This window comes from Podarcis erhardii (genome assembly GCF_964252035.2).
Source record: "Podarcis erhardii genome assembly, chromosome: 13".
NCBI classification, from domain to species: domain Eukaryota; kingdom Metazoa; phylum Chordata; class Lepidosauria; order Squamata; family Lacertidae; genus Podarcis; species Podarcis erhardii.
In genome coordinates this window covers 40479925-40507008 of record NC_138502.1, presented here as the reverse complement: position 1 = coordinate 40507008, position 27084 = coordinate 40479925, and the positions used below count along the sequence as shown (strand labels likewise).

The 27084-nt window shown below is 46.4% G+C and overlaps 2 protein-coding genes across 3 annotated transcripts in view; both read right to left on the bottom strand.

Moving 5' to 3' along the window:
* PLEKHM1 (pleckstrin homology and RUN domain containing M1) overlaps nt 1-7961 on the bottom strand; it is a 46745-nt gene extending 38784 nt beyond the window's left edge. Inside the window, exon 1 of one of the 2 annotated variants that reach the window (XM_081837666.1) lies at nt 7857-7961. The gene's annotated coding sequence lies outside the window, so the exon portion shown is untranslated. The remainder of the gene's footprint in view (nt 1-7856) is intronic. The other variant, XM_081837667.1, reaches the window with a different exon arrangement.
* Nucleotides 7962-14035: 6074 nt separating this feature from the next.
* The window catches only part of LOC309327976 (leucine-rich repeat-containing protein 37A-like), a 43085-nt gene continuing 30036 nt past the window's right edge, over nt 14036-27084 (bottom strand). Inside the window, exons 14-18 of the mRNA XM_081837704.1 lie at nt 26896-26934; nt 24639-24680; nt 21237-21272; nt 19638-19676; nt 14036-14181 (exon numbers count right to left, since the gene is read on the bottom strand). Of these exons, the coding sequence (XP_081693830.1) occupies nt 14136-14181; nt 19638-19676; nt 21237-21272; nt 24639-24680; nt 26896-26934 (202 nt within the window). The 3' untranslated portion in view covers nt 14036-14135. The remainder of the gene's footprint in view (nt 14182-19637; nt 19677-21236; nt 21273-24638; nt 24681-26895; nt 26935-27084) is intronic.

The following is a 27084-nucleotide window of genomic DNA, read 5'->3' as shown; positions in this document are numbered from 1 at the left end:
AAAAAAACGTATCATGAAGCAAACGTAACAAGAGGTATGACTGTATAACATAAGTAGGTGGCAGAGTGCATGAAGAATAGGACACCCAACTTAAAAGGCTGAGCCTTTGGCCCAGAAAATTAAAGGCATTTCAGGAAAACTTCCTGATGACGAAGAGCAGTTCAGAACTGGAACAGGTTAAACAGAGGAATCTCTTCTCTCAGGTTTTTTAAACACAGTGGTACCTTGGTTCTCGAACTTCATCCATTCCAGGAGTCCGTTTGACTCCTGAAACTGTTCGAAAACCAAGGCGTGGCTTCCGAATGGCTGCGGGAGCTTCCTGCACTCAAGCGGAAGCCGCGTCGGATGTTTGGCTTCCGAAAAACGTTTGTAAACCGGAACACTCACTTCCGGGTTTGCGGCGTTCGGGAGCCGTTCTGGAACCAAGGTACCACTGTAAAAGGTTCAGCAAATACATGTCAGAGATATTTCTCAGGTTTGCAGGAAGGCTAACTAAATCAACCAACGAATCACTATTCTTCACATTAAGTGCCTCCCTCACCGGCCAAAGCCCAGGCACCACGGCCTTTAGGAAGGATTTCCGCCACGCCTGCTCCCTTCAGTCCTCCGCAGCACCCTCACCCCACCAAAATTTGACAGCCGACAATAAAAAGGTATTGTACAGATGTACCTCTGAGGTTGCTCTTTGTTGCCACGGCCCATGGCAGGAGCAGCAATCCACAGCAGGTGAGGAAGGACCTTCCACCTGTTTCTTACCAGGCAGCGTGACAAATACTTCGGTGGCTTGTGAGTGAGGAACATCTCGTTCCCCATCACCTGCCCGGGGAGGCCATTATGAAATGAGTGAGATTCCAGCTGCATGAGCCGTTGGCCCTAAAGGGAATATTTCAAAATTCAACGTGCAGCCAGCACGGGATACACAGAGGGCTCATCAACGTCAGCAACGCGGTTTCTGCACTGTAAACGTGCCTGCTTTTGCAAGCCTGAAGGAACTGCACTAATTTTGGAGGAAACTCTACTTTCTTCACTGCTGCGGTAAACAATGGTCAATGCATTTTGGGAAGCGGGGAGCTGCACCCTTCCTCCTCCAAGCCAGCTTTGCACTGCTGGAATGACATACCCTCCACAAGCATTCAGGCCCTTTGCTTGCACCAATGCTCAGCCTGTTGGCATTCCTCATGACAGAAAACATAGAGGGGTGAGCTGTTCCTCAGTCACCTCCAAGCTTTCATGAGTCCAAGCTGGGTAGGCTGCCTTAACTATGGGGCATGGCAGCGGAGATGGAAGGGAGAATCATTTTCAGCATTTTCCCATGATCCTCGACTGCCATGCCCCCTTTGGCACGAGAAATGATCCAAAATGATATCTAACAAAATGAAAAAAAAAAGTTTAGAATTTTGTTGTTGTTTAGTCATTTAGTCATGTCCGACTCTTCGTGACCCCCTGGACCAGAGCACGCCAGGCACTTCTGTCCTCCACTGCCTCCCGCAGTTTGGTCAAACTCATGCTGGTAGCTTCGAGAACACTGCCCAACCATCTCGTCTTCTGTTGTCCCCTTCTCCTTGTGCCCTCCATCTTTCCCAACATCAGGGTCTTTTCCAGGGAGTCTTCTCTTCTCATAAGGTGGCCAAAGTGAGAGATTTTACTTTCTTGGGCTCCATGATCACTGCAGATGGTGACAGCAGTCACGAAATTAAAAGACGCCTGCTTCTTGGGAGAAAAGCAGTGACAAACCTAGACAGAATCTTAAAAAGCAGAGACATCACCTTGCCAACAAAGGTCCGTATAGTTAAAGCTATGTTTTCCCCAGGAGTGATGTATGGAAGTGAAAGCTGGACCATAAAGAAGGCTGATCGCCGTAGAATTGATGCTTTTGAATTATGGTGCTGGAGGAGACTCTTGAGAGTCCCATGGACTGCAAGAAGTTCAAACCAATCCATTCTGAAGGAAATCAGCCCTGAGTGCTCACTGGAAGGACAGATCCTGAAGCTGAGGCTCCAATACTTTGGCCACCTCATGAGAAGAGAAGACTCCCTGGAGAAGACCCTGATGTTGGGAAAGATGGAGGGCACAAGGAGAAGGGGACGTCAAGCATGAGTTTGGCCAAACTGCGGGAGGAAGTGGAAGTGGAAGACAGGAGTGCCTGGCGTGCTCTGGTCCATGGGGTCACGAAGAGTCGGACATGACTAAAAGACTAAAGAACAACAACAACATGACCCTCATGGTCCCTTCCAACTCTACAGTTCTATGAGTCTATGTGGCGTAAACATCATGTCACCCTAGTTCAAATGGCTTTCTCTAGAGAAAAGCAGAAGGCATCAAGCCACGTAGCCAAGGGACCAGGTAGAAGCAGAGGCTGCATTCACAAGCTCCCAAGTTCTCCACACTGTTCCTAGTGCCCTTATGAACATGAATGAAATCAGAACAACAACCATCAGCAACGGGGATAAATCAGCAGGAGCCCTTTCCCCCGTAAATAGTGAAATAAAGGCAAATGCTACACACATCAGGTAGAGGGAACCTGCGGTCCTCCAGGCACGCTCAGTTTCCAACACCCCTCAGCCCCAATCCACATGACCTGTGGTCAGAGATGATGGGAACTTGAGGGACGCAGGTTTCTCATCCCTAGCACAAACACTTGATGGCTATTGAGAGAAGCAGCAAAGTATTCTGCAGCTTCCTAGTCTGTCCTTGCAAGGGAAAAGACAACGCTTGGATAAAGAATTGCACAATTAAGCTTAAAAACTGATGCCAACGTCAGCTTGGGGAGGTCAGTAATTTTCATTAGGATTGTGGAATCGGGGAGAAGGTCAATTCCCCTTTCCGTGGTTCCAGTCTTGATTGGGCTGCCTGCAGCTGTTTATTATTATTATTATTATTATTATTATTATTATTATTATTATTATTATTATGAAACATCAATATAAGTTTGACATTTCATGTAACGTCCAGTTTGGCCTTGAAGAAAACAGAGAAACATCCCTTTTCAGGGGGGCGGGAACCCACTTGCAATTAGGTAATTAAACAGCTCTGTTCATCTGACCTATCAAAAGTAAATGATCCCTCCTCCTTCACTCTTTACAGGTTACAACGGTTTAGGTCAGTGATGGCCAAACTTGGCCCTCCAGCTGTTTTGGGACTACAATTCCCATCACCCCCGACCATTGGTCCTGTTAGCTAGGGATGGTGGGAGGTGTAGTCCCAAAACAGCTGGAGGGCCAAGTCTGGCCATCACTGGTTTAGGTGATAAATGCCCAAATTATCAGGTAAACCCTCCAACAAGAGCAACAAGCAGTATTTTTGCACAGCGAGGAAATCAAGTATCTTGGCCATGACAACTTTTGTGCTCTTGGCGGCAGATTTCCCAACCTCTGAGATTGTAAAAGCTCGTACTGTCACATTTTGCAAGTTCCCAGCTCAGATTGTGGTTTCCTTGCATAACTGAGTGGGAAGGTTCACATGAGTGAAAGAAAGGCATTCAGCCCTGACACAAATTATGATCAAAGTTCATCATTATCTGTGCTTAAATGCCCATGAACAAGCAAACAAAAAACCAGACACAAAATATACTCAGATTCCAAAAATGAAAACAGCACACAAGACAGTGGTAAGCAGAGGCACAAAGTTAGAAATAAATTATTCTGTAAAAGGTTCTTGAGCAGAGACTTCTACACAATCATTCACCTATGTGGGGAAAACACAGCCCTGTCATTTACCTGGATTCTGTATCTTGATCATACTAAAGAATAACACCTTTATCTGCAAAATGCCTGTCATGACAGGCAGGGTGAGAGTGGGCGCTGTGTTTGTCTGTGTGTTCGGCATCACGTATGGCAAGGTGCAGAATCAGTGGCCTTCTGGACACTGTTGGGAGTCCAGTTCCCATACAGCATGACAATTGGTCTAGGATGGTGGAAGGTGGTCTAACAGCACCTGAAGCACCCTACGTTTGGTAGCTCTACCCCACAGGATCCTTTCGGGAAGGGGCAGGATCATTGGGTACTGGATGTGGAAAGCAGTTATTTCCCCTTCTTTATTTCCAGCAGTGTTACTTTTCTGCCTGACGGCAGTGATATGCTTAAAAAAGTGCATGTGATCTTTGAATCAAATGTTTTGCAACTATGGGCTTCATGCAGAGTATGTTAAAGAGCTTTAGGTGCTCATAAAATCTTGCATGATGGTTTTATTGCGCTGGCCTGTGAAATAAAGAGCACACGCTTTATATAAGCTTTATAAACACACTTTATAAACTCAAATGCACACATTCACACTGCACAGCTATAATGTTTGCAGAGGAATCCTATGGGGAAATGTATACGACTGCTGTCCTAGTCAGTAAACTGAACAAACCATTTCCAGTGTGTTGCACAACTGATATGATGCTTCCAATGATTCAGAAGGAATACTTTGAATACTATTTTAATACAAATACTTATGCAAATTGTCAAAGAAGAGCAAGCAGGCTGTCTGCAGGTATCTGGTGATGTGAAAAGGAATGGCTGTAATCCTTCACAAATGAGTAAATCCCATTTAGATCACTGTCCTTGGTTAAACTAAATATAGGTGGGCTTGCAGCTCACAGGCAATAACTTAATTAAAAACTTCTTTATAGCTGCTATTCTATTTTGTGTTTTTAGTTTACTGGAGTCTGCTGTTTTATTTTCTCCTGTATTTATCACTGTCTGCTGACCGTATTGGGGCTGATTTTGTTACCCGTAAATTGTTATTAATCAGTTTTTGTGAGCTGGCTTGTGAGGAAAGCTGTCCTAAAAGGCAGAGTATAGATTTACTATGAATGCTTTATGGAAACAAATAGGTCTGTGTGCTGAAACACAAAGACATTCTTACCCCTCAATTCAGCAGAAATGAGAAAATGCCTCTGCTGGATGAAGTGTGTTGTAACATGTTGCAGCAAGTGTGCTTTTTCCTGTATAACTATTTTTCATATGCTAATTTATGCAGATATAATCTTAAATATAGACCTTAAATATATACAGCTACATGGCCGACCCGATTTCTTATTCAGATTGACAGCCCTAACATAACACACCTGCACAAGCGCACAGACAACTGGGTGCTGGTGATGCAAGCAAGCATAAATTACATTGTAAGCACACTCAAAGAGTACAGTGCTATGCGCCGCTGTCTGTGGACAAGCATCACACCCTTCTGTCTGATCCATTTCAGTGGTGGCCCAATCACAGTTTCACATGCTTGTCCCCCATGAGCAGGGTTTTACCAGTGTTGAAGCAATGATTCTACAACATCAACTTTGTTGGACTGGTCATGTTGTGCGGATGCCTGATTATCGTCTTCCAAAGCAACTACAGTGATACCTCGGGTTACATACGCTTCAGGTTACAGACTCTGCTAACCCAGAAATATTACCTCGGGTTAAGAACTTTGCTTCAGGATGAGAACAGAAATCGCGTGGCGGCAGTGGGGGCCCCATTAGCTAAACTGGTGGCTCAGGTTAAGAACGGACCTCCAGAACAAATTAAATTCTTAACCTGAGGTACCACTGTACTCTATTCCGAACTTAAAAATGGAAAGCGTAATGCTTGTGGTCAACAAAAGAGGTTTAAAGAGTCTCTCAAGGCAAATCTAAAAAAAAGTAGTATAAACACCAACAATTGGGAAACACTGGCCTGCGAGCGCTCCAACTGGAGAACGGCATTACCAAAAGTGACATGGGCTTTGAAGACACCTGAACTCAGGACGAAAGGGAGAAAGGTGCTAAGAGGAAGGCACGTTTGGCAAACCCTCATTGTGATCGACTCCCGCCTGGAAACCTATGTCCCCACTGTGGAAGGACGTGTGGATCCAGAATTGGCCTCCACAGGCACTTACGGAATCACTGTTAAAACCGTGTTCACGGAAGACAATCTTCTTCAGCTACGAGGGATCGCCAAAGAAGACTCTTTCAGTTATAGCAACTACTGAGAAAGCAAAGGGGTGAACTCTGGGGCACCACTGTGGTGGAAGCAGGTGCCCTCCCATTCGTGACTATAGTGGTACCTCGGGTTATATACGCTTCAGGTTACATACGCTTCAGGTTACAGACTCTGCTAACTCAGAAATAGTGCCTCGGGTTAAGAACTCTGCTTCAGGATGAGAACAGAAATCGTGTTTTGGCGGTGCGGCGGCAGCAGGAGGCCCCATTAACTAAAGTGGTATCTCAGGTTAAGAACAGTTTCAAGTTAAGAACGGACCTCCAGAATAAATTAAGTTCTTAACCCGAGGTACCACTGTACTCAGAATAAGGTGCCATTGAATTCAAGGCTAGATTACTGCAAGGTGTTATACATGGGGCTGCCTCTGAAGACTGCTCAGAAACTTCAGCCGGTGCGGAATTCACCAGGGCAAGACGGTTTGAGCATATTACACAGATTCTAGCCTGACTGTACTGGCTGCCAGTTTCAAGGCAAAGTGCTGGTTTTGACCTATAACGTCTTAAGCGGCTCAGGACTGCAATACTCCAAGGACTGCCTCTCTCCATATGAACCTACCCTGACCCTGAGATCATCTTCTCCCACCAGATGTCAAAAAGAAAAACAACTACCAGACTTTTAAAGGTAAAGGGACCCCTGACCATTAGGTCCAGTCATAGCTGACTCTGGGGCCGCGGCGCTCATCTCGCTTTATCGGCCGAGGGAGCCAGCATACAGCTTTCGGGTCCTGTGGCCAGCACAACTACGCCGCTTTTGGTGAACCAGACCAGCACACGGAAACGCCGTTTACCTTCCCGCCGGAGCGGTACCCATTTATCTACTTGCACTTTGACATGCTTTCGAACTGCTAGTTGTACAGGAGCAGGGACCGAGCAACGGGAGCTCAGCCTGTCGCAGGGATTCGAACCGCCGACCTTCTGATCGGCAAGACCTAGGCTCTGTGGCTTAACCCACAGTGCCCTAAAGGCAGCCCTGCTTAGGGAAGCTTTTAATGTTGAATAGGTTATTGTATTTTAGTGTTTTGTTGGAAGCCACCCAGAGTGGCTGGGGAAACCCAGCCAGATAGGCAGGGTATAAATAAATTATTATTATTATTATTATTATTATTATTATTATTATTACGCCTATGCTGCATTGGGTTCTGCTGTTGGTCACGAGAGAGGGTTACAGAGTGGCTGCTGTTGGTCACACTAAAGGGTGACGGGGAAAGAAGAGAGAGATCTCTATCTCAAGAGATTATCCCTATGCTTTGCACCGCAGCGCTGGGTTCTGCTCTTGGTCACGAGAGAGGGTGACCAGTGGCTGCAGTTGGTCACGCTAAAGGGTGACAGAAAAAGCAACTGTAGTAAAGGGAATCGTTTTGAAAATAAGAACTATTTTGGAAATAAATAAGAACTGTTTTGTCCTGGCTCGGGGCATCCTGTTAGTGAAGTCCGCTCCTGTGCTTTGCACCCCTGCCCTGGGTTCTGCTCTTGGTCACGAGAGAGGGTGACAGAGTGGCTGCTGTTGGTCACGCTAAAGGGTGACGGGGAAAGAAGAGAGAGATCTCTATCTCAAGAGATTATCCCTATGCTTTGCACCGCAGCGCTGGGTTCTGCTCTTGGTCACGAGAGAGGGTGACCAGTGGCTGCAGTTGGTCACGCTAAAGGGTGACAGGGAAAGAGAGAGACCCATCCCTTCACCCGACACCGAGCTTTTCTTCCTCTTCGTCCCCCCTGTCCACGCACCTTAACCCTTCATTTTCTACCCCCCCCCCAACTTTCTCCCCCCTGAATATGCTCCCCCGACTCCTCCTCCCTCTGCACGGCCTCCTTGCACCCCCACCAGAGGCGGCGCTTGAAGAGAATGGCGGACAAGAAGGCGGGGGGGGGGAGGGGAGGGAGAGAGAAAGAGAGAAATTCTCACCCGCTCAGCGGCGCGGCGCGGATGGCGGAGCTGGACTGAGGGAACCCGGAAGTCAGCGGCTCCCAACCAGCTAAGAGGGAGGGAGCGCGCCGCTCCTGACGTCACGCCGCCGCGCGAGGAGCCGCAGAGATAAGTAGGCGGGGAAAAGGGTAGAGCGGCCCACGAGGTCACAAATTGCCAGCTGCAAAGCCTCCTCTGTCCCCGCCCCGTCCAGCCTCTCCCTCGCCGGGGTCGGCTGCGAGTATTCCCCATTCAGGCTACGCGGGGGGAAATATTTTATTTTATTTATTTATTTATAATCCCAAAAACAATGGGGGGGGGGTTGGAGCGATTAAGCAGCAGCGTATTCCCCATTCAGGCTACGCGGGGGAAATATTGTATTTATTCATTCATTCATTTATAATCCCAAAAATAATAGGGGAGAAAAAGCGATTAAGCAGCAGCGTGTTCCCCATTCAGGCTACGTGGGGGGAAATACTGTATTTATTTATTCATTTATAACCCCCAAAATAATAGGGGAGAAAGCGATTAAGCAGCAGCGTATTCCCCATTCAGGTTACGCGGGGAAAATATTTTATTTATTCATTCATTCATTTATAATCCCAAAAATAATAGGGGAGAAAAAGCGATTAAGCAGCAGCGTATACCCCATTCAGGCTACGCGGGGGAAATATTTTATTTATTTATTCATTCATTTGTTTATAACCACAAAAATAATAGGGGCGGGGGAGCGATTAAGCAGCAGCGTATTCCTTATTCAGGCTACATGGTGCAAATCCTTTGTTTATTTATAATCTAGAAAATAATAGGGGGGAAATGTGGTTAAGCAGCATATTGCGCATTCAGGCTATGCGGGGGAAATCATTCATTCATTCATTCATTCATTGATATCCCGTGTGATTATCTGAATTGCTTGCACTTTGGGGACAGCTGCGTTTGCAGCTGGGCTACATTGCAGCGAAGGGCCACAGCTCAGCAGCAGAACATCTGCTCTGCGTGCAGAAAGCCCTGGGTTCGGGGCCAGCCCACTCAAGAAGTGCATTGTCCACTGTTGCTGCGGTGATGGTGGCAGCAGCAGCAGCTGTGCCACGCACGCTCCTTGGAGGCTGGATCTGCCACCTGGCCTCAGTGAATAGAAAGTGCTACTCTCAACCCTAGGGAGAAAATGGGGGGGGGGGGGACACACACACCAAAGGTGAGATGTTCTGGAAGCTCTGCAAACTCAGCATCTTAGTAATCAAGTGTAATAAAAAACAACAACCAAGGTCTTATTATATACAATAAATGTTCATAAATGTACATACATAGATATGTGGACCACATGTCTGGAGCAGCACAGGAGACCGCCCTGAAACCATTTTGACTCCCCAACTGACCAAATGTTTTCTCTGCAAGGAGGGAGGGGGTGGGGGAGCCTTCCCATTGTCTCAGGAATTGGGTAATCACCATTTCAAAGGAATGGCCAGACTACCAGGAAAGGCAATCAGAGAAGGCATGATCAGATAACCTGACAGACAGGAAAAACAACAACATTCACATTTCTGTTGTAGACCACCTTTTCTGTGATGTTGGTATGATGTTTGTGGGGGGTGGTCTTGAGCGCCAGGGCAGGGAATTTAAAATGTCTACGTGGGTGGCACTGTGTGTTAAACCACAGAGCCTAGGGCTTGCCAATCAGAAGGTCGGTGGTTCGAATCCCCATGACGTGGTGAGCTCCCGTTGCTCAGTCCCTGCTCCTGCCAACCTAGCAGTTCGAAAGCATGTCAAAGTGCAAGTAGATAAATACAGTGGTACCTCAGGTTACATACGCTTCAGGTTACAGACTCCGCTAACCCAGAAATAGTGCTTCAGGTTAAGAACTTTGCTTCAGGATGAAAACAGAAATCGTGTTCCAGTGGCGCGGCGGCAGCAGGAGGCCCCATTAGCTAAAGTAGTGATTCAGGTTAAGAACAGTTTCAGGTTAAGAACAGACCTCCGGAACGAATTAAGTACTTAACCTGAGGTACCACTGTAGGTATTGCTCCGGCGGGAAGGTAAACGGCGTTTCTGTGCGCTGCTCTGCTTTGCCAGAAGCTGGCCACATGACCCGGAAGCTGTACGCCGGCTCCCTCGGCCAATAAAGCGAGATGAGCGCCGCAACCCCAGAGTCGGTCACAACTGGACCTAACGGTCAGGGGTCCCTTTACCTTTATATAAGGGCAGGCATGCCTTGGTTTGGGGTCCTCCTCCTTTCCTGCGTGTGAGGGGATCACCCTGTTGCAGCAGTTCAATAAAGATCAGGCTTAGTAGCTGCTTTGCTTCTCAATATTCTCTGGTTGGCCTTTGTTATTTTCTCCTACCGACGGAGAACCTACAAAGGACTCTATAAGGGTTCTTGTGTCCCCCATAAGGGAATAAGGGCAGATTTTTGTTTATTACACAAGATAACCCTACAATTAATAGACGGTTGTTACAAGAACGAGCTCACTTGCTTTGTTATATGCTAATTGGTTTGCTTTGATTCTGTGCTTATCTGTGGGCCCCAGAATGCCTGGGTTCTCAGAGGAGAGCTTTCTTTTCCCCTTTGGATAGTTGTCACTTATGGGACAAGTGATGGATGGGAAGTTCTGGCCAAACTGAAATACGCCGTCTTCTGGACGGTATAAGTAACGCTTAACGTATTAGCACTTTGCAGACAACCTCTCACTATTGAGGTGTCTGCCCTGCGTCTGTCTGTAAGGGCAGAGAGGCTCTGTGTTATAAGTTGACACCTTTCTTTAATAAAACATCAGAATGGGTTTCCAACATCCTTCTATGAAATCCTTGCATCAGATCACTCAATCAGGCCCTCCTTTGGGCCTGTAGTTCAGAATAATAATAATAAAAATATTTATTTATTTATTTATTTATACCCCTCCCATCTGGATGGGTTTCCCCAGCCACTCTGGGTGGCTCCCCACAGAATGAAAAAGCCATAGAACATCAAACATTAAAAACTTCCCTAAACAGGGCTGCCTTTAGATGTCTTCTGAAAGTCAGATAGTTGTTTTTTTCCTTGACATCTGATGGGAGGGCATTCCACAGGGCGGGCGCCACCACCAGGAAGGCCCTTTGCCTGGTTCTCTGTCAGAACAATGCCCTTTGGGGTGTCCTGTCTGAACTCATTCAGAACAGGATCCCCTTTCCCTTTACAACATCCTTTGATTCCCACTTCAACTGTCGGGATTTGATTTGTTCCTGATTTATCTTAACAATGGAAACTCTAAATAAACAAATCAGAGAGGAAAAAAATATTAAACGGATAAAGCTGGGGAGTAGTAGTTATAAACTGAGGGCGTTTGTGGACGATCTTATTATAACAACTGAGGATCCGAAAGAGAGTCTTACTAAAGTGCTGGAAATCATTCAAGAATATGGAAATGTTTCTGGATTTAGATTGAATATCAATAAAACCAAATTATTAGCAAAAAATATATCACCAATAGAAAAGGAGGAAATTGAGAAATTAACAGAATTAAATATATATACAAAATGATTTGTCCCTAATGCAGATCTTTTGCTCCTCCTTTTGTTCCCGATGCGAGACCTTCACTCATCCCTTCTTCCCCGCTTGGGATGTGTGTGCCACTTTGTGGTTTGTCTCAGGTGCCAAAATGTCCTGCGCTGGTCCTGTATCCCTGCTACCTCAAGGTAGAGCCGGGATGGTCCCTACCAGTTGGCAGGTAGACATTGCTGACTCTTGAGAAAGATGGACTGCAGAGAAGAAGCCTTTTTCTGCGTTCTTAAGCCACTTTCTCAGCTCAGCTTACTATATGAGGATAATGGACTGCCGTTATGTTGGAAAAGGATGTTGTGTTTAATGTTTAAAACCTCAGAAATCGACATGCACCAGCTGGGGGGAAAGGAACCAGTCTCCCTTTTTTAAATATTTTTTTTTAAATAATTCTTTTATAATTCTTTTATAATTTTTAAATAATTTTTAATAATTTATTTATATTTTGTTTTGTTTTGTTTTGTGTTTTGTTTTGTTTTGTTTCATTTTATTTCAGGCTGCTGCCAGATCAATCGCAGCTATTGCACAAGCCTGAATTTCGCCGTCGGTTTCTATGGCTAATAAGATCTTTCTATTTGCGCAGGGGGAAACCAAAATACGCTATTAAAGGATTTCAAAATGCGAGCTCAGAAATCACCGCCCTGTGCGAGGCACGCCACTCTTTTTTATCTCTATAGCGAGGAATGGGCGTGGCAAAGGATCTGATAGGACAGGGGGGGAAACAGAGGCGGGTCTTTCCTTTGCGCCCTCTGCCGGCCACCAGGACTTTTTTCCCCTTCCGCGCTTGGATTCCGCCTACTCAAAGCTGCCTGCGCTCGATGATTGGCAAACACACCCGTTCTGGGATTTCACTGGCTGAAAGTGGGAAATACCCTGAGCAAGCTCCTCCCCCTGAGAAAGCTTAGATGTAGTAAAGAGAAGAGCATATTTGAGCGTGGAGAAAATGCAGGCATTCTTATAACAGACCAGAAAGAGATGTTTCCCTGCTCCCTGCAGCATGTTTCTGCCTGGGAACTGGTAGCTTTCAGCTAGGAAAATGTGAGATCCTAAAATAATACACCTGGGCCATAGGCAGATGCCCCCCATCAATAAAAATCTGAGATTCTGCCCCCCAACAAAAACATACCCCCCCAAAGCTCCTGGCTAGGCCCATGTCCTTATCTTTTAAACAAAGGACTTGCCGATCAGAAGGTCGGCGGTTCCCTGCGACGGGGTGAGCTCCCGTTGCTCAGTCCCTGCTCCTGACAACTTAGCAGTTCAAAAGCACGTCAAAGTGCAAGTAGATAAATAGGTACCGCTCCAGCGGGAAGATAAACAGTGTTTCCGTGCACTGCTCTGGTTCGCCAGAAGCGGCTTAGTCATGCTGGCCACATGACCCGGAAGCTGTACGCCGGCTCCCTCGGCCAATAAAGCGAGATGAGCGCCGCAACCCCAGAGTCGGTCACGACTGGACCTAATGGTCAGGGGTCCCTTTACCTTTACCTAGGGTTTTGCTTGGGGAATGGTTTTCTGCAACGGAGGTCACATGGAACTGGGGTGGGGAGCCCCTCTGACCATGCGCAGAGTATAGGACTCAAATTTGAGCCAGGACTCACTTGGGCGCTCCAGAACTAGTTCTCACTTCCTGCAATATACAAGTAAATAAGTAAATGAGAAAGAGTACTCTGGCCCATACACAGAATGCCTTTCCCCTTTTTCCAGCAACCTTTCATGCTTTAATCTGGAATTGTGAGACTAATCTACCCCTTTTCCACCCTCTTCAGTTAATATTTTCTTGGTTCAGATTTCACTTGTAGGATGAATTCACTGTGGACTTAGGCAAAGCTGAAATCTCTTGGCATCATATCTCGATATCTGCAATATGAGGACAGTAAGCATGGCGAGGATTACAGAGTCATTGTAAAGATCCCCAGTAGGTGATGGCCTACTGTCAGCAAGGAAAGATTTGCCTCCATCATAATCGCTCCCTTGCTTCAGAGGTCCTTAGTGGGAGTTGCTGGCTAGCAGGTGGCAGCTGAAACCACAAAACGTTGAGGCCAGGAGCAGTTGTCTGAATAATCCTGGTGTTAAAAGATAAAGGTAAAGGGACCCCTGACCATTAGGTTCAGTCGTGGCCGACTCTGGGGTTGCGGCGCTCATCTCACTTTATTGGCCGAGGGAGCCGGCGTACAGCTTCCAGGTCATGTGGCCAGCATGACTAAGCCGCTTCTGGCAAACCAGAGCAGGACACGGAAATGCCGTTTGCCTTCCCGCTGGAGCGGTACCTATCTATCTACTTGCACTTTTGGGTGTGCTTTCGAACTGCTAGGTTGGCAGGAGCAGGGACCGAGCAACGGGAGCTCACCCCCTCACGGGGATTCGAACCGCCGACCTTCTGATCGGCAAGTCCTAGGCTCTGTAGTTTAACCCACAGCGCTACCCGCTTCCCTTTTAACCCTGGTGTTACATGCACCCAATGTTATATCTGTGCTGCCTGGTATTAGTTTTATTCCTGGGGTCTTTTGTAAGTAGGTTTGGGAGCTTCGTGAGAGGCTGTGAAGTGGGATACAGTTATTTTACAGACGTAAATGTGAACTGCTTTGAACTCCCCCTGGCTTGTATGAGTGCTAAACATGAGATAACAAAAAATGTTAGCTAACAAAAAGGGTACCTTTCAGAGGAATGCATTTAATAGTATTCCCTATAAACAACAATAGTACTTTATAAAGTGCTCTAGATAATATACAGCAATATTCACAAAAGGACAATCATTCATCCTCCTCTTCATCCCCTTCACCTTCTTCAGCTGAACTCCTGCAAATGAAAAGGGAAGGCGAGGTTAAAATTGAACCAGTTGAACTGGATTCTACTCCGTCGAGTGTTGCAAACTTTCACCCCAGTGCCACTGCTGTGGCAGACTAAGAACTGGGAACTGCCTTTTTGTTCTGTAGTGCTGTTTCCCTTTTTCGATTCCCCTTTTGAAAGATGGATGCCTACAATTTCTGGCATCGGAGAGGCTGTGTCTCTGAATATCAGCGCTGGGAATCAGAAGTGGAGAGGGCACCACTGAACTCAGGTCCCGCTTGTGAGTTTCGCATCAGCATCTGGCTGGTGTGAACAAGATGGTGGCCTTTGTCCCGAGCTCTCCTGAGCACATTGTCAACACAAGAATTACCGTATTTTTCGCTCTATAAGATGCACCAGACCACAAGACGCACCTAGTTTTTGGAGGAGGAAAACAAGAAAAAAAATATTCTGAATCTCAGAAGCCAGAACAGCAAGTGGGATCACTGCGCAGTGAAAGCAGCAATCCCTCTTGCTGTTCTGGCTTCTGTGATAGCTGCGCAGCCTGCATTTGCTCCATAAGACGCACACACATTTCCCCTTACTTTTGAGGAGGGAAAAAGTGAGTCTTGTAGAGCAAAAAATACGGTATTCTGAGGCTCTGTACACCCACCCACACCTTCAAAGCTCATTCAGAACACAGACTTCCAAAGAATTATGGGAACCGCAGTTTGCTAAAGGTTGCTAGAAATTGTAACTCCGTGATGGGTAAACTACAGCCTTGTTATGGACTGACCAGGCATTCAATAAGAGCACTGCCAAACCAGAGGGCTCCATGTTTCAAATCTGGAGGAGAGGAAAGGCTGAGCCAGGGACAGGGACAAAAGATTTAGACTTTCAACCCAGATGTTGGTCAGGCACGGGACCTCAGCTATACCTTATCCTGCTCACCACCACTGAAATTGGGACTGCTTCTTCGCCACTCCCTATTGCCTGCCCACCAGACACATCCTAGCACCACCACCCAATGTCACTATACAGCTGGGAGATTAGGACCACAGATAAACAAGGACACTGTGGTGGGTGAATCCTTCACTGTTAGGTGGAAGGCAGTAATTTCACAAAAACTCTCCTTATCTCCTTTTGGAAGGGGCGGGCTGTACATTTAACAGCTGGTGGCCTGCAGAAATTCAGTATAGTTATTAAAGGTGTCCGAAGCCTTGCCATAAAAATAACAATAATAAGGTAGCAGTTGTACCGCACAATTGCACTCATTTCGCACGCTAGCAAGGTTATGCTTAAAATTCTACAAGGAAGGCTCAAGCAGTATGTGGACCGAGAACTCCCAGAAGTGCAAGCTGGATTTCGAAGGGGCAGAGGAACCAGAGACCAAATTGCAAACATGCGCTGGATTATGGAGAAAGCTAGAGTGTTCCAGAAAGACATCTACTTCTGCTTCATTGACTATGCAAAAGCCTTTGACTGTGTCGACCACAGCAAACTATGGCAAGTTCTTAAAGAAATGGGAGTGCCTGATCACCTCATCTGTCTCCTGAGAAATCTCTATGTGGGACAAGAAGCTACAGTTAGAACTGGATATGGAACAACTGATTGGTTCAAAATTGGGAAAGGAGTATGGCAAGGCTGCATATTGTCTCCCTGCTTATTTAACTTATATGCAGAATTCATCATGCGAAAGGCTGGGCTGGATGAATCCCAAGCTGGAATTAAGATTGCCGGAAGAAATATCAACAACCTCAGATATGCAGATGACACAACCTTGATGGCAGAAAGTGAGGAGGAATTAAAGAACCTTTTAATGAGGGTGAAAGAGGAGAGCGCAAAATATGGTCTGAAGCTCAACATCAAAAAAACGAAGATCATGGCCACTGGGCCCATCACCTCCTGGCAAATAGAAGGGGAAGAAATGGAGGCAGTGAGAGATTTTACTTTCTTACTTCTTGGGCTCCATGATCACTGCAGATGGTGACAGCAGTCACGGAATTAAAAGACGCCTGCTCCTTGGGAGAAAGGCGATGGCAAACCTAGACAGCGTCTTAAAAAGCAGAGACATCACCTTGCCAACAAAGGTCCGTATAGTTAAAGCCATGGTTTTCCCAGTAGTGATGTATGGAAGTGAGAGCTGGACCATCAAGAAGGCTGATCGCTGAAGAATTGATGCTTTTGAATTATGGTGCTGGAGGAGACTCTTGAGAGTCCCATGGACTGCAAGAAGATCAAACCTCTCCATTCTGAAGGAAATCAGCCCTGAGTGCTCACTGGAAGGACAGATCGTGAAGCTGAGGCTCCAATACTTTGGCCACCTCATGAGAAGAGAAGACTCCCTGGAGAAGACCCTGATGTTGGGAAAGATGGAGGGCACAAGGAGAAGGGGACGACAGAGGACAAGATGGTTGGACAGTGTTCTTGAAGCTACAAACATGAGTCTGACCAAACTGCGGGAGGCAGTGGAAGACAGGAGTGCCTGGCGTGCTCTGCTCCATGGGGTCACGAAGAGTCGGACATGACTAAACTACTAAACAACAACAGCAGTTGTATGTGGCAGGGGCTAAGAGACCCATGCAATCTGGTACAAAAAGAGAAAAAAGGTCTGCAATCTGCAGTGTAACCAATGTCTTTCTTGTTGGAGCTACCCAGAGGACATAATCCTGTCTCAATCCTGTGTATGCTCACTTAAGAGCAAGTCCCATTGGAACATACCTTTGAAACAACATGAATGGGATGAGGATGCACATTTTCATATAGACACACCTGTTCTGCAACAGGCAGGCCACAGACCACATCTAGCCCACCTACAGAAATGTTCCAAACTGGTCCCGCTTCTTTGCTCGGTTCCCTGCAATCTTTTCCTGTGATTTGCCAGCACGAACCAATTCTGGCCTGCTAGTTTAGTTTATGATGCTGCAGGTGTATACACCAGGCATCTTGCGGTACCTAAACACAGCCTCCTAAGGTGAGCTGTTATTGATGCTGTTGCAAGACCTTTGTTGGCAAACTTTGGCAGAGATAATAGATTAGTGTTTGTAGAGCAGGAATATTTTAGCTTAAACTTAGGAACAGGTTCTGGCGGGGTGGGGGGTGGGAATGCAAATTATACAACCACCTGGGGGTTGATGTTCTGTGCATATATGTATGTGTTGCTTTTAGTGAAGGTTAAGCGGAAGTAGGCTTTGGCTGGCTGGCGACCATGTATACAACAAGGACCTCTTGGAGGAAGCAGAAATCCTAAGCAAGTCCTATCATTTCTTCATTCTTGTCCCTAGATTTGGTCCCAGGGGGCACTAGCTGCTGATATCTACAGGGGAAGGAGTCTAAATCTCCCCCATTTGTAGTTAGAAGAGCTAGTAAGTGTGCAGAAAGAAAAGAACAAGCAAATATAACAAGCAAATACAAACACTACCCAATGTCTCTGAGATGGACTTCCTAAAAGAGATCTCTGCCTACCTGAGGAAATCTAAACCTAGATCTGATAGAGGAAAACCGATTCATATGCTCAAAAAAAACCACAAAAAAACACAAACATAATACTGATTCCACCCGCCACCCTTACCCAGTACTCTTTTTTGGGTAAAAAAGAAAAGAGAGGGGAAAAGAGGTGCAGGTACTCATATCTTGATAAACAGGCTGGTTGGTTGGAATACCATCAAATATACAAAATATTTAAACAAGATAAAAAGATTGGATTTGATAATCAGCCCTCTAAACTCGAAACAGAATTGATAAATAATAAAATCAGGGTAATTTCGAGAATATATCGACTCCTCCTGGAATGGGAAGTTAAGGAGGAGGTGGTTAAGGCAACAATGGTTAGATGAGCACAGGACATTGGACGTTCAATAATGATCGCCGAATGGGAAGAGCTTTGGAGAACTAATATGATAAACAGGCTGTAGGTGTCTCAGCACAAAATGACTGCTGGCAGTGCAGTATTCCACACCATCACAAGAATCACTGTCTTTAGCCACATACAGCTTTGTTACAAATACCCATGGCTATTGTTGAGAATCACTGTTTAACTATTAACTGAGGTTCTGCCTCCCTCCAGCAGAAGTCTCTCCCCCCCCCCACCAAAGCCTGCCCCCTGCATGCTCCTAGGGGGTATTTCCCCCCCAAAAAGCTCAACAGATTTATGGGGCAACAACTTTGGGCTGCTCTCCACAACAAAAATCATGGCTGCACCCATGCAAATACCCTGCATTCCTAAACAAGTCTTAAGAGGAAGAGATATCCAGGGAAAACTCCTTGCCCTACCACACGACTTTTATCAGTTCAGAACTAGAGATGACGAATAGTTATTTTCAGAGAGATGAAGGCAGGTAGTTTGAAACTGGTGCTGCTGCTCAGAATGTGCGCACATTTTTGCCTCTAGCCAAACAGGTTTTGCAGGTTTTTGTATTGCCTAATGCATGCACACACGCACACACATTTGCAAAACCTGCTCGATCAGAGAGTGGGAAACATAAGAAATCTGGGATGGGAAGCCTCTTTCTGAACACTTCCAACTCTTTTTCCCCCCTGCTTGTCTCTAGGTTTTAAGTTTCCAGTGGTTCTCCTGACTTGTCTTTAAACAAATATATACTGGAAATCCAGTTTAAAAACAAAACCTAAAACAAAAATGGAAAGAAGCCTCCAGTTTGCTTAGAGAGAGTTGCACAGCAGCCAGTGTCTGATTTGCAAAGAAGCCACAGAATGCAATTCTGCCAGAAACATGTCATGTGCGTGAAAATGTGGCGGGAAAGAAATTGTTCCTTCGCACAGCGCTTGCAAAATGTCTCGCGCTACAGTGCCAGAAAGACCAAAACCTTCATGCCAAACAGAATAAAAGACGGAAAGCCAATGGGAATGGCTGCTGATCAAAGGAAGGGGGCTGGGCGGGAGGAAATCATCTCCAGATATTATGAAGCAAATAAATGTTTCGACTTCTGAGCCTCTACGTTAAAGGGAAAAAAAATATATCCATCACATGCCACCCAGGACTGCTTCTGCTCTACAACTTACTCCCCAACCCCTCCACCATTTTCTTTCCTCCACAGCTCAGTTCCTTTCTCCTTTCCCAGTAATGCACGGTGTTTCATTTTGTTCCTAACAATAACTACATTAATAAGGTGGGAAAACCTTTGCACAATTATCTGCGCTTTGAAGATCGTGAATCTGCAATAGGATGCATTATGTAGCCGAGCTCTAAAAATCAAACCATCTGAAGGAGGGGTGGGAAAACTTTTCTCTGATTGAAGGCAACCTTTGGGGCACGTACGACAGTGCTGGGTGGGGTCAGAGAGAGAGTAGGAAAAGCAATAAGTGCAAGGTTTGCAAAGTAGGTGAGTTTCTGCCTGCACTCACACAATCCTCTCTGTCCTCCATCCAGAGAACCAAGAATCCCAAGGGCCAGATATCTGGCCCCTGGCCTTGAGGTTTGCCCACCTCTGGTTTGAATGGAAGAAGGAACTGACTCTGGCGCTACTTACGGTTTCTTTGACCCACTATCGTCTTCTCCTCCTGAAGACCTGATGAGCAAGAGAGAAAAGCAGGAGTTACGTCACAGCAGATGATCAGTACATCCCTCCCTTCCTCCCTTCCTTCCTTCCTTCCCTCCCTTCTGTTATGTACTGAAGTTCTCACCCTGGGCAAGCAGGTGGATACTGTAGATAGTTATGCAAATGAAGGATCGAAAGTGACGCTCAGTGATTGGATAGTTTTAGCAGGGGGAATACTGTAGATAGCTATGCAAATGAAGGATCGAAAGTGACGTTCAGTGATTGGATAGTTTTAGAAAGTAGCTACAGTAACGTTGTACTGGAGCTCTATATAAGCAGGCTGACTGAGCCCTTCAGTTCAGTTCTGTTCTGGCCTCTGAATAAAGAAGAGCTGTTTGAAGAATCGCTGTGTCGTCTGATATGTTCACCCACAACTTAACACCTCCCTCTCCTAAATTGAAGCTGTGTGTGCTTTTACTCCATGTCATGTTCATGGCCACATTTGGGGCAGTGGAAAAGGGCAACTTTTGGATTCCAAGCATAGTAGGCAGATGAAAAGGGGACAAGGTTATGCAACAGAGCAAAATTTCAGACAGCAACGCGACCCTTGCTGAAATCCCCTCTTCTGCATAGCTAGAAGCCTTGTCCTCTTTTTGCTTCTGGACACTCCTAATTCCCAAGGTGTGGAAGCAGAGTTGCTGTTCCCTCGCAGCTTGAAGCAAACTGAGTGCTGCGAAATAACCCACATCTCTGAGCACTTTCAGATAGACCCACTCACTGTTAGAAATGGAGATATGAAAGCGAGGAGCTAAATGGCACCTTAAACCTAGGTTGTGGGCACAACAACGGAATGCCTAGGTGCTCTTTTTTTTTATAGCAAGAACACAAAGCTGAAAATGAATGAACTGCAGCTGAAATATTATGTTCATTTTTCACATGGTCTAGCCTCTCCCCTGACCACCCCCGTAATATTCTTAAGAGGGTCTCTTCTCCAGTCTTCAGAGAGTAGCTGGAAGTGGGGAGGCAGAAAAAGGTCCTCCTTTCCTTCCACTCTGTGGTTTTAATCTGAAATCTTAGGCGGAGCCCTGCGACCCATAGTTCAGAAACTGCTCACACTAATGAAATTCTCTGTCACAAAACGCACCTAGAACAATGGGAATTTTGAACACTGGACCCTCTTCCCTTCCCTAATCCGATTATCTAATCTAAACTGGTCTTAAAAACTGAAGGCTGATCAAGAGCACTAGATTTTCGCCACTAAGATATCCCATCCTAAAAATTTGGGAGCAGGGAACTCAAAGAAATCCCCCCCCATTTGCCTCTTTACAGATTAAGTTCTTTTATTCCTATGTTTTTTAGAGAACAGATCCCTTCTCTTATTCTCCCCCCCCTTTTTTTTAGGAAGAAGAAAATGTGCTACAGTGTCAATGGAAAGCATCTTGTATTAAGTTTGTAGGGGGAGGGAGGGAGTAGAGTGGAGATGTGCATATCTGATGTATTTTTAATATATATAATCTGGCGAGCCTTTCCTCTAGCAGACTGCCTTACAGACCAGCTGTTAAAAACCCCAAACATTTGTTAGTTACTTACTCTGGCTTCGGAGCTGGAGGTGGGGGTTCTGGCGCCCTGATTAAGAGTTAAAAAGGAGATGTTAAAGAGGGTCTGCTGTCATCTTCCTTCCTCAATATACTTGTTTTTGGTACTGCAAGATGCTTTGATTAATTCAATAACCTAAGCAACCATTGCCTCTTTTGCCCGAGACATCCTAAGCATCTTCAGATACAGTCGTACCTTGGAAGTCAAACAGAATCCGTTCCGGAAGTCCGTTCGATTTCCAAAACGTTTGGAAACCAAAGCACTGCTTCTGATTGGGTGCAGGAAGCTCCTGCAGGCCAATCGGAAGCCACGGAAGCCCCGTCGGATGTTTGGCTTCCAAAAATAGTTCGCAAAACGGAACAGTCACTTCTGGGTTTGCGGCGTTTGGGAGCCAAACCGTTCAACTTGCAAGGCGTTCAGGACCCAAGCTACAATTGTAAAGTCAAATCTTGGTTGTCAAACGTAATCCCTTCCAGAAAACTATTCGACTTCCGAAATGTTTGACAGCCAAGGCGTGGCGGTTGCAAGAGCTTATTGTACTCAAGCAGAAGCTGCGTCAGATGTTCCGCTTCCAAAAAACATTTGAAAACCGGAGCATTTACTTCTGGGTTTTCAGCTTTCGGGAGTCAAAACATACGACAACGGAGGTGTTCGGGAACCGAGGTTTGACTGTCCTTCAAGGAAACTTTCCCCACAAGGCTGATTCCTAGTTCCATATTCAATATAGCAGCCTGTGCATAGCTGTCAACTTACAGATTTGAAAATAAGGGACCAGCAGCCTCGAAAATAAGGGATCAGCAGCCAAAATAAGGGATTTTGCTATTGTAAAGAGTTACATACATTCGTAGGATTGACAGATGCTGTCAATCCAGCATGAGGCGGTTGTGGCGCCGCAGCGGCCGCTGAAGCGCCGCCCTTCTGCGTCCCTCCCCATCCCCTCCTCTTCCTCCTCCCTCAGGCCGCCTCCTCAGCTGCCGCCACCACTGCCACCTCCGGGCTCGTGGGCGGCGTGGGCGAGAGTCGTGGGCGGGGAAGGGCTGATGGAACTCCTCGCACCAGGACGACAATGCCAGCGCACGCTCTCTCTCACGGCGGAGGACCCCGAGCCGCTGCTTCCCTCCTGAGCCGGGCGAGCATGAAACCCGGGAAATTTAAGGGACATCATCAATAAGGGACGGCAGTGGGACACGGCGCTGGGATAAGGAAGTTTCCCGCCAAATAAGGGACGGTTGACAGCTATGAGCCTGTGTCACATGCAAATTAATAAGGATCGAGATGCGTGCACCCCACTTTGGATCAACTCAAATGGCAAACTCCGACACAACAGAGACTGCCCTGAATAAGACCAGCTAGCATAATCTACGGCCTTATCTTTTTGTTTTTGTGTAAGCCAATACAGGTCACTGGATGGGCAAGCACCCAGATCCTCGTCCAGTTATTAAAAATGCTTCGGCATAAATCCCCCGTCCGTTTTTGGTTTCTGCCTGTATCGAGAAAAGGATTGGCACAGGGACAGCATGCCTGAGAATGACTTGGGGGAAATTAAGCACCGGACCAGACATATGAGGCCATTTGGTAGGAGACAGACAGCCTCCAGATGGTGTGGATATGTCGTTTGGGATAATGCCTCACCCCATCTGCTTATTCACTGATACAGTCTTCTTTAGCAGTTGTTGGTGTGGGGGCAGCAGATCTGAGACTTGCACCAAAATGAAGCAGTGGTCTGGACCTGATCTACACGTTTTCACACATGGAAGCATCTCCTGACTGTTGAGATGTATCATTTGGGATACATCAAAGCTTATTTTAGGGAGTATTTTGGGCTGGACAGAGTGCAGGTGCATCTCAAAGAGACTCGTGGAGGTCTGCGATACGGGGTAGCCCCATGCTTGTTTTGGAGTGCAGAAGGATGCAAACTTTACCCAAACCCAAAAGGCAGCAGTCTGATTGGTCCTAGGACAATAGGATTCAGAATGCAGCAGTCTGATTGGTCCTAGAACAATAGGGTTCAGAATGCAGCAGTCTGATTGGTCCACAGGAGCCACCCAATCCAGTTCCAGGTGGAAGTGAATCCGCAACCAGATTGGCCTACAGGTGAATCCCGGAATTAGTCAATCAAATGGGGCCCATTGTGTAAATAATGTATATAAAGCAGACATTCTGGGGGAACTTCCATTCCTCCTCACCACTATGAGTTGAATAAAGAGCATGAAATCCACTCTCGACTCCGAGTATATTTCAGTTGGAATAAGGAACTGGGGCAGCGGCGGGGGGGGGGGGGGGGGAGAGAACCAACTTTAGCTTGGTTCCATAATACATCCACACCACATAGATCTAGTCTGTAGAAGAGCTGCATCAATTGATTGGCATAAGATTCAGGGCATTAATTTTATAATGAAATGATTTTAGAATGTTGTACTCTTTTATTGTTGTTAGCCGCCCTGAGCCCAGCTTTGGCTAGGGAGGGCGGGATATAAATAAATTTTATTATTATTATTATTATTATTTATTATTATAGACAAAAGAAAGTGCTTCTTCGTCGCACGGCATGGAATTAACTCATGGAATTCACTGCTGCAACATGCTGTGTTAGCCGCTGGCTCAAGTGGATTTCAAAAGGCAGATTCATGGAGGTATCAGTCAGTGGCCACCAGGCATTGTAACCTAATGAAACCCCCATGCACCGTGGCAGCATATTTCGTTATGATGGTTAACGTAGTAACACCTTCCATGCGCGTGGTGCATTGCAAGGAATGAGAGGGGCAGGTATCTGCCCCAGGGAACTTTACAATCTATAACGGACACAAAGGAGACAACAGAGGAAGCAGAGGGAATGGAGAAAGGGGGAAAAGAAGGAGATGAACACTTCAGTTTGGAACATGGGGTTCTTCGAAAAGCAGCATCTCTTCAGGATTTCAGGCAAGAGTCTAAAATCAGGGCAAAATGTTGATTCGCACCAACCCCTCTCTCTCCATTAATCTAGGGACACCCACTCAATGACTTTCCCATCCCAGTATTGTCCCAAATCTTTTCCCCTTTATACCTGGAAAGTCCGAAACAGCCAGGATAAACAACAACAACAACAACAACAACAACAACTCACATTCAAAGGGGAAAAGATTTGGGACAACCTGAGGGGGGGGTGTCCACTTTTGCTCTGGTGTGGACAGGCCCTTAAATACACTGGGACACAGAATACCCTACATTCGGATGTTGTGCAGGGGGCAGTAGACCAGGAGCACAACAGATCTGCTTAAGTATGATTCAGATGCCAAGCAATTCAGGTGTCTTGCTGGTGGAGCTGTCAACCCTCTAGGTTGTATCCTAATGCCTAGCTGCAAGAGGAAAAAGTTAGAGCCAAGGCTGATAATTTTGCGGTTGCATAATAATACTCACAGTTTCTTTGAACTGGCCTTTTTAACAGGGGGCTCTTCAACTCTGTCAAAGCAAGAAAAACAGAGGTTAAGGGAAGTCGATTGCACTCAGGGATTGTGCTCCCTTCACTCTCCTCCTGGTCATCACATAAAAAGCCGGCTCCAAATATAGCAATTTTATTTGAAGCTGCTCATGACATGAGCTGTCCAAGATAGGTGTGTTGTAAAACAGGGCACAGGGGAAAGTACTGTATTTTTCGCTGTATAGGACGCACCCGACCATAGGACGCACCTTGTTTTAGAGGGGGAGAACAAGAGAAAAAAATCTCCCCCTCTCTGCGCAGCGCCCCTTCAGCAAAGCGGCAGGAGAAACGGAGCCCCTTCCATTTCACCTCCCGCTTAGCTGAAGGGGTACTGCGCAGCTCTCCCTCTCCCACATTGCCTTCGCCTTCAGGAAAAAACCCGAAGCCTCCGGAGCGCAGTGGGAGTTCGCGCTGCACTCCGGAGGCTTCAGGCAGCTATCCCTGAAGCCAGGAGAGCAAGAGGGGTTGATGCGCACCAACCCCTCTCGCTCTCCAGGCTTCAGCGAAAGCAACGCAAAGCCTCTGGAGCGCAGTCGGAGTGCTCCCACTGCGCTTCGGAGGTTTCGCTTTGCTATCGCTGAAGCCAAGGAGCCTGCGTTCGCTCCATAAGACGCACACACATTTTCCCTGAAATTTTGGAGGGGGAAAATTGCGTCTTATAGAGCGAAAATACGGTATTATGCCAACCCAAACCCAATTACCTGGGAGCAATTTCCTTTGAACACAATGCAGCTTACTTCCGAGTAGCCTTCATGAATAGGGTTGCGTTTTTTAAAAAAAAAAAAAACATTGTAGGTGTATCGTGCAACAAGTTCTTGACACAATAGTAGTGTGTCGGGCTGGATTTATTCTGCTTTAGTTTGTGTTGCGATGCTTCCCTTGTACTACCACGTTATGTTTGTCCAGAGGGGCTGCCCATACGGGCCAGTCGTGTCCGACTCTAGGGTTGTGCGCCCATCTCACTTAAGAGGCTGGGGGCCAGCGCTGTCCAGAGACATTTCTGGGTCACGTGGCCAGCGTGACGAAGCTGCTCTGGCGAGCCAGCACCAGCGCACACGGAAACGCCGTTTACCTTCTCGCTATAAAGCAGTACCTATTTATCTACTTGCACTTAGGGGTGCTTTCGAACTGCTAGGTGGGCAGGAGCTGGGACCGAACGACAGGAGCTCACCCTGTTGCGGGGATTCGAACCGCTGACCATACGATTGGCAAGCCCTAGGCACTGAGGTTTTACCCACGGCGCCACCCGCGTCCCCCAGAGGGGCTGAAACTCCACAAAAAAAGCAGGACAAAAGCAAACCAGAACTTCTGTGGTGTAAAAAGCTAAGGGATTTCACCAGGACGTTACAGGATAGGCATTGCCTGAAAATGAAGCAGTGTTAATACCCCAAAAAACCTTTGAAAGCACAAACAGTATTGAATGTGAGTTAGTGTATGACCCCCAATAGCATCATGAGCACAAATAATAATAATAATAATTTTAAAATATATATTTTTATCCCACCCTCCCCAGCCAAGACTGGGCTTCAGGGCGACTAACAACCAATATAAAAACAAATTGATTGAAATACAACTTAAAAACAAGATTAAAATACAACATTAAAACATTAAAATGCAGCCTCATTTCAATGGAAACTCAAATCAAAAACTTTTTGGGGGATGAAAACATCAGGTCTTCACCAAGGCTAACTATCCAGACTGGTCCTACATGGGCCAGAAAAAAGCCAGGGAAGTCCCCAAATAGGAGTTCCATCACAGGAGGAGAAAGGAAAAAAGAAAGAGGGGGAGGGAATCAAGTTGATTCCAAGCCAAAGGCCAGGCGGAACAACTCATGAGACAGAGAGTTCCACCAGGCTGGAGCCGCTGTTGAAAAGGTCCTGGGCGCTGGTTGAGGCATGAATGTGCAGTATATAAGATGTCTGAAGGGGTCCTCAGTTTCACTTTAAGTGGGGCGGTTTAGCAGGGCTGAGGATTGGAGTGTGAGATTATTCTCCTTTCCAGATACGTATTCCGTTAGGTAGCAGAATTCTTTTCGGAATACAAAACTTAGAGAATTTCCACATCATCTTTTGCTTTGCAAATCAGCAAAAGCACAAATTTAACTCTGTAGCATCAGGTTGCATCCCGGGCGAACCCCATTTTTTAAACCTAGGGCATAACTAACAGCCCAGAGACGTACTGCATGGGGATACTTACACTTTTACTGAACTGGGCTTTTCCACAGGGGGTGGTTCCCTGGAAAACAGAGAAGAGCAGAGGTTAGGTTGTACGGCAGTCAAGTCTGAAGGGTTTTGAAACTTAGCACAGTTAGAACTCGGCTACATTGGCGCAGCGGAGTCCCATTTTCACCAACGGGATTTCCCTGTATGACAGAATCACTTCTTT